At 48.7% G+C, this 6,926-nt stretch overlaps 1 protein-coding gene across 1 annotated transcript in view; it reads left to right on the forward strand.

The window, feature by feature from the left end:
- Positions 1-5,519, forward strand: part of NUDT17 (nudix hydrolase 17) — a 6,402-nt gene extending 883 nt beyond the window's left edge. The window contains exons 2-8 of the mRNA XM_018570073.1: positions 21-143; positions 1,492-1,675; positions 1,895-1,920; positions 2,007-2,099; positions 3,401-3,499; positions 3,584-3,720; positions 5,348-5,519. Coding sequence (XP_018425575.1) covers positions 21-143; positions 1,492-1,675; positions 1,895-1,920; positions 2,007-2,099; positions 3,401-3,499; positions 3,584-3,720; positions 5,348-5,519 — 834 coding nt within the window. The remainder of the gene's footprint in view (positions 1-20; positions 144-1,491; positions 1,676-1,894; positions 1,921-2,006; positions 2,100-3,400; positions 3,500-3,583; positions 3,721-5,347) is intronic.
- Positions 5,520-6,926: the final 1,407 nt, after the last annotated feature.

Raw genomic sequence — 6,926 nt, forward strand, 5'->3', positions numbered from 1 at the left:
TCTCTTTGTAAATGTTTTAGGGTATCACCGGGCAGTTTTGCTCCGGTCATGAGGACAAGGCTGTTGTGAACTGCGGACTGGACCAGAACCGGTTTGTCATCTCGGATCGGCCGTTCAGTGGTTCCAGTAGCGTCCGGCTACAGGTCAGTAGAGGGAACTGAAAATGACAGCTGGACACATGCAGGGGGGCTGCAAGGTTCCAGCAGTTTGTGATCTCCAGTGATTACAGCAGTGCAGTGCAGACATATGCAGGGGGCTGCAAGGTTCCAGCAGTTTGTGATCTCCAGTGATTACAGCAGTGCAGTGCAGACATATGCAGGGGGCTGCAAGGTTCCAGCAGTCTGTGATCTCCAGTGATTATAGCAGTGCAGACATATGCAGGGGGCTGCAAGGTTCCAGCAGTCTGTGATCTCCAGTGATTAGAGCAGTGCAGTGCAGACATATGCAGGGGGCTGCAAGGTTCCAGCAGTCTGTGATCTCCAGTGATTAGAGCAGTGCATTGCAGACACATGCAGGGGGCTGTAAGGTTCCAGCAGTTTGTGATCTCCAGTGATTACAGCAGTGCATTGCAGACATATGCAGGGGGCTGCAAGGTTCCAGCAGTCTGTGATCTCCAGTGATTAGAGCAGTGCATTGCAGACACATGCAGGGGGCTGTAAGGTTCCAGCAGTCTGTGATCTCCAGTGATTACAGCAGTGCATTGCAGACATATGCAGGGGGCTGTAAGGTTCCAGCAGTTTGTGATCTCCAGTGATTACAGCAGTGCATTGCAGACATATGCAGGGGGCTGTAAGGTTCCAGCAGTTTGTGATCTCCAGTGATTACAGCAGTGCATTGCAGACATATGCAGGGGGCTGCATGGTTACAGCAGTTTGTGATCTCCAGTGATTACAGCAGTGCATTGCAGACATATGCAGGGGGCTGTAAGGTTCCAGCAGTTTGTGATCTCCAGTGATTACAGCAGTGCATTGCAGACATATGCAGGGGGCTGCATGGTTACAGCAGTTTGTGATCTCTAGTGATTACAGCAGTGCGTTGCAGGCATATTCAGGGGGCTGTATGTTTCCAGCAGTTTGTGATCTCTAGTAATCACACAAGTGCAGTGCAAAGCAGAATTCCTCACTCATGGCTCCTGGCAGGGAAGACATAGAGTCAAAAAGGTATGTGAAAGCAGGTGGCTTTTCTGTTCTCACTCCTGGTCTGCAGTGACAGTGCAGAACATAGACAGGCTGAATATAAACAGAGCAATGTTTACACTGGTCTGAGACTGATGGCAGTTCCAAGGGCGCAAAGAATGGCAGAGGTGACAGGTAATATTTCTATGTAAAGAAGATTGTCTTCATGTTTTCTAGGGGTTGTTCCTGGGGGGCGGGATCAGATCATACAGGAAGCTATTTTTGATGTTGTAGTGGGTGCGGTATATACAGGGCCCTGGCATAGGTGTACATGGTCACGGCGTTCCCCAGTTAATTCATTTTGCTCTTCTTACAGAGGCCGCCCTTCTGCCCCATCAAAATCCTGAGCCCAGACCAAGCCGCCCGCCTGCCAGAGCAGATCCGGGCCCGAGGCGTGGATGTGGGCGTCGCCATCGTGCTACAGACCGCCAACAATAAAGTCCTGCTAACGAGGAGATCCAAAACCCTGAACATCTTCCCCAACGTCTGGGTCCCGCCAGGTCAGTGTTCTGGGTCCGTCGAGGTCTCGGGCAATGTCCGCCAATAGCGCAAATGGAGTCCCAGGGCCACACACCATCACCATCTGTACTGATGTCTATAGGGACCCAGCCACGGGTGGGCTCAGGGCCGGGCCGAGGGGTATAGTTGGCACAATTTCTTATTGGCTGGCGATGTGCCTGCATGAGGAGGTGTCAGCCATTTTCTTTTTATACTTACAGGTGGTCACATGGAGCCAGGAGAGCAGGTGAGTGAACGGCTTCTCAGTATTATCTGCATCGGATCTCTTTACAGGGAAAAAACTGATCATTTTGTATACGTTCACATTGGCAGCTCCTCCATGCCGGGCTGAGAGAACTGCAGGAGGAGACCGGGCTGAACCTGAGGAGCGAGACTCCGCCCTGGAGGATCCTAGGACTTTGGGAGGTAAATTGTGCATCATGAGTTGTCACCTGCTGACCTCTGCTTGCTATGTCTACATGCCTCTGTAGCCTCAGAGGACTCTGTGACCCCAAGGCTCACCTGTGTCTCCCAGTGACCCCAGAGCTTACTGTTTAACCCAGTGACCCTAAAGCATCCTGCACCACCCAGAGCATACTGTTTAACCCAGTTTCCTCAGAGCATCCTGTGTCACCCAGTGACTCCACTGCGTCTTGTGTGTCCCATGACCCCAATGCACCCAGTGACTCCATTGCACCCCATGACCCCAGAGCATCCTGTGTCACCCAGTGACTCCATTGCGTCTTATGTGTCCCATGACCCCAATGCACCCCATGACCCCAGAGCATCCTGTGTCACCCAGTGACTCCATTGCACCCCATGACCCCAGAGCATCTTGTGTCACCCAGTGACTCCATTGCACCCCATGACCCCAGAGCATCCTGTGTCACCCAGTGACTCCATTGCGTCCTGTGCGCTCCATGACCCCAGTGCACCCCGACCATCTTGTGTCACCCAGTAGCTCCATTGTGTCTTATGCACCCCATGACCCCAGTGACTCCATTGCATCCTGTGTGTCCCATGACCCTGGACCATCCTGTGTCACCCGGTGACTCCATTGCATCTTATGCGCCCCATGACCCCAGTGACTCCATTGCATCTTATGCGCCCCATGACCTCAGTGCACCCCAGAGCATCCTGTGTCACCCAGAGACTCCACTGCATCCTGTGCACTCCATGACCCCAGTGCACCCCTGACCATCTTGTGGTCCATTGTGTCTTATGCACCCCATGACTCCATTGCGTCTTGTGTGTCCCATGACCCCAATGCACCCGGACCATCCTGCGTCACCCAGTGACTCCATTGCGTCCTGTGCTCCCCATGACCTCAGTGCACCCCAGAGCATCCTGTGTCACCCAATGACTCCATTGTACCCCATGACCCCAGTGCACCCTGTGTCACCCAATGACCGCAATGCACCCAGAGCATCCTGTGTCACCCAGTGACTCCATTGCGTCTTGTTCACCCCATGACCCCATCATATGATGCCGACAGACAATTGTGATCACGAACTTGGTTGCCAAGCCTGCCCTCTGCCCTCTGCCCATAGTGTTCCGGTCACATCCGCAGCGTGAAAATGTATTTAAACATTTCGCATTTTTGCTTCAAAACCTTTAAATATGAAATCCCCAAAATTCTTTATTTTCACATTTTTATCAATTTGCTTTTATTAGAACAAATATGTGATGGTGGAATGTATTATAAAGCGCAATGACTTGTTTTTCAGTCCGCCTTCCCCCCGCTGCTGAATCGCGGCCTCCCCACCAGACACCATATTGTCACCTACCTCCTTGTCACATCCGACGAGACCCACCAGGAGCTGCAGGTAGGTGGACAGCAGACACATGACTCTCATACGGACCCGTAAGATCTCTCCGAGGTGTAATGTCCGTATTCTGTCCTGTAACAGGAGAAACTCCGGCCGGCCGACGAGGAGGTCAGCGCATGTGTCTGGCTGGACCCAGAGATCGCTGAGCAGATTGTGGCAGTGCCAGAGGGAGAGGAGGATTCTGGGAAAAACCTCCCCCGCATTCCAACCTCAATTCAGTATGTTCATATGTAAAGAGAATCAATGTATTAAAGTAAAGTGTCAGGGATGGAGCAATGCTCTGCAGATCTCTAGAGGAGGTCAGTGGTGGAATAATCTGCAGAATATATCAATATGTATCTGTCAGGAGGGAGATGGGACGGAGCGATGTTCTGCAGATCTCTAGAGGGGTCAGTGGTGGAATAATCTGCAGAATATATAAATATGTATCTGTTGGGGGGGAGATGGGACGGAGCAATGTTCTGCAGATCTCTAGAGAGGTCAGTGATGGAATAATCTGCAGAATATATCAATATGTATCTGTCAGGGGGGAGATGGGACGGAGCAATGTTCTGCAGATCTCTAGAGAGGTCAGTGATGGAATAATCTGCAGAATATATCAATATGTATCTGTCAGGGGGAGATGGGACGGAGCGATGTTCTGCAGATCTAGAGAGGTCAGTGATGGAATAATCTGCAGAATATATCAATATGTATCTGTCAGGAGGGAGATGGGACGGTGCGATGGTCTGCAGATCTCTAGAGGGGTCAGTGGTGGAATAATCTGCAGAATATATAAATATGTATCTGTCAGGGGGGAGATGGGAAGGAGCAATGTTCTGCAGATCTCTAGAGGGGTCAGTGATGGAATAATCTGCAGAATATATCAATATGTATCTGTCAGGGGGGAGATGGGACGGAGCAATGTTCTGCAGATCTCTAGAGAGGTCAGTGGTGGAATAATCTGCAGAATATATCAATATGTATCTGTCAGGGGGGGATGGGACGGAGCAATGTTCTGCAGATCTCTAGAGAGGTCAGTGATGGAATAATCTGCAGAATATATCAATATGTATCTGTCAGGGGGAGATGGGACGGAGCGATGTTCTGCAGATCTAGAGAGGTCAGTGATGGAATAATCTGCAGAATATATCAATATGTATCTGTCAGGAGGGAGATGGGACGGTGCGATGGTCTGCAGATCTCTAGAGGGGTCAGTGGTGGAATAATCTGCAGAAAATATCAATATGTATCTGTCAGGAGGGAGATGGGAGGGAGCAATGTTCTGCAGATCTCTAGAGAGGTCAGTGATGGAATAATCTGCAGAAAATATCAATATGTATCTGTCAGGAGGGAGATGGGAGGGAGCAATGTTCTGCAGATCTCTAGAGAGGTCAGTGATGGAATAATCTGCAGAAAATATCAATATGTATCTGTCAGGAGGGAGATGGGACGGAGCAATGTTCTGCAGATCTCTAGGGAGGTCAGTGATGAAATAATCTGCAGAATATATCAATATGTATCTGTCAGGAGGGAGATGGGACGGAGCAATGTTCTGCAGATCTCTAGAGGGGTCAGTGGTGGAATAATCTGCAGAATATATCAATATGTATCTGTCAGGAGGGAGATGGGACGGAGCAATGTTCTGCAGATCTCTAGAGGGGTCAGTGGTGGAATAATCTGCAGAATATATCAATATGTATCTGTCAGGAGGGAGATGGGACGGAGCAATGTTCTGCAGATCTCTAGAGGGGTCAGTGGTGGAATAATCTGCAGAATATATCAATATGTATCTGTCAGGAGGGAGATGGGACGGAGCAGTGGTCAGGAATGACACTTCCTATATTATTTTGTCGCCTCGTACAGGGTAACGGAAGTTTCTGGCAGTTCTCTCTATCGGAAGGATGTGGACGTATCGGTGTTTTTAAGCACCGCCCCCGCTGACGGTGAAGACGTGGAACGCGTCAGCACCGGCACCAAATACGCTTTGGAACTCTGGTTAGAGTCTATGCAAACACAAAAACCCATTAAAATGTAACAAAGGAATTTTCCAAGACTACGCAGCCCAAAAAAATACCAGTAGACCCCTCCCCCGAGTAACCAATATGAACACCACCACAGAGCACTGAATAAATAAAACGTTTTATTTCGGTTAAAAAGTTGTTGTTTTTTTGTTCTCAAATCTCTGAAACTATTTTTTTTTTGTCTATCGTCAGCCAGTAAGTAAAAACCTCTAAATACAGATACGTCAGATATTTAAATACATAAATATGAAAACCAGCCCGCCCGCCGACCATTGTGGCATTAACCCTTTCAGCTCCAAAGAAGAGATCTGGAATGTGTTTGGTTTTTTTTGGGATTCTCTAACGCAGCCTTAAAGGGGGAAGCGAAAAAAAACCTTCATAGAAGTAAAAGCCGGGCTCCGGAGCTTGCGTACGGCATAAAAAAAAAAAAGAGATATATCAGTGTAATTTTGCACGCGTCTCTGAATAATATCCGGGTAAGTTATGAGAAGACAGCAAGTTAAAAAATAAAAAATGTACAAAAAGACAACGTACAGAAGAAACTGCGTCAAGGCTACAAAATAGCTTAAAGTCACTTCATATCCACCATTTAAGCAAAAAAAAATAAGACATTAGAAGTGGGGGGCGCAGCGCCTCATCACAGCCTCTAGGTGGTGCTGTGCTGAGCTTTTACAGTGATCTGGCGCCACCCAGAGGCTGCAGGAGGTATTACCTGTATAAGCGATTATGTTAATGCTTTATTTCACCGCGACAGCCGTCCACAATTAAAAAAATAATAATAACCTAATAGTGTTAATAGAGCTACACGGGCGCCATTTTATTCCCCTGCTGCTGAGAGATTTAAAGCTAAAGTCTAGGTAAAAAAAAACAATATAGATATAAATAAATCTCCCCCTTCACTTACACAGGGCTGAGGTGCTCACCCACCCTACTGCACCAGTGCGTGATTGGCCAATCAACAATAGCACTGACCCATGGGAGGAGGGCAGATTTAGCGCCACACCAATGATTAAAAGTCTGAATATTTTTTAATTCTATTACAGTATATATAAAACAGCGACAAGCTGACATTTCGGGGGTGACCCTTCATCGGGGGCTCAATATACTGGTGAAAATCCGACTGGAGTGATGTCAAGTGTGAAAGCAGCTTCAGGAACATATTCAAGGCCCCCAAGGGGGTCCTTTGGAGCCCAAAATGTGCGCGCTTGTTTTATTCTGCAACACAATGTTAAAATATTCAGACTCCCAAACCATGCCTAGGACGGAAATCGAGTCCAAGGCGCCCCCCGGTGGTCTCTTTGTGCATGACAGCACACTGCTAGAGTGGGCCGACTTTGTAACCGTCCAGCAACTGCAACCTATTCCTTCCCTGTATAGGAGGAAGGGGACTCGGGCACATGACAGCCCGCCCCCCCCCCCCC

Source organism: Nanorana parkeri, unplaced genomic scaffold (genome assembly GCF_000935625.1).
Source record: "Nanorana parkeri isolate BGI_ZX_2015 unplaced genomic scaffold, ASM93562v1 scaffold1452, whole genome shotgun sequence".
Classification (NCBI taxonomy): Eukaryota; Metazoa; Chordata; class Amphibia; order Anura; family Dicroglossidae; genus Nanorana; species Nanorana parkeri.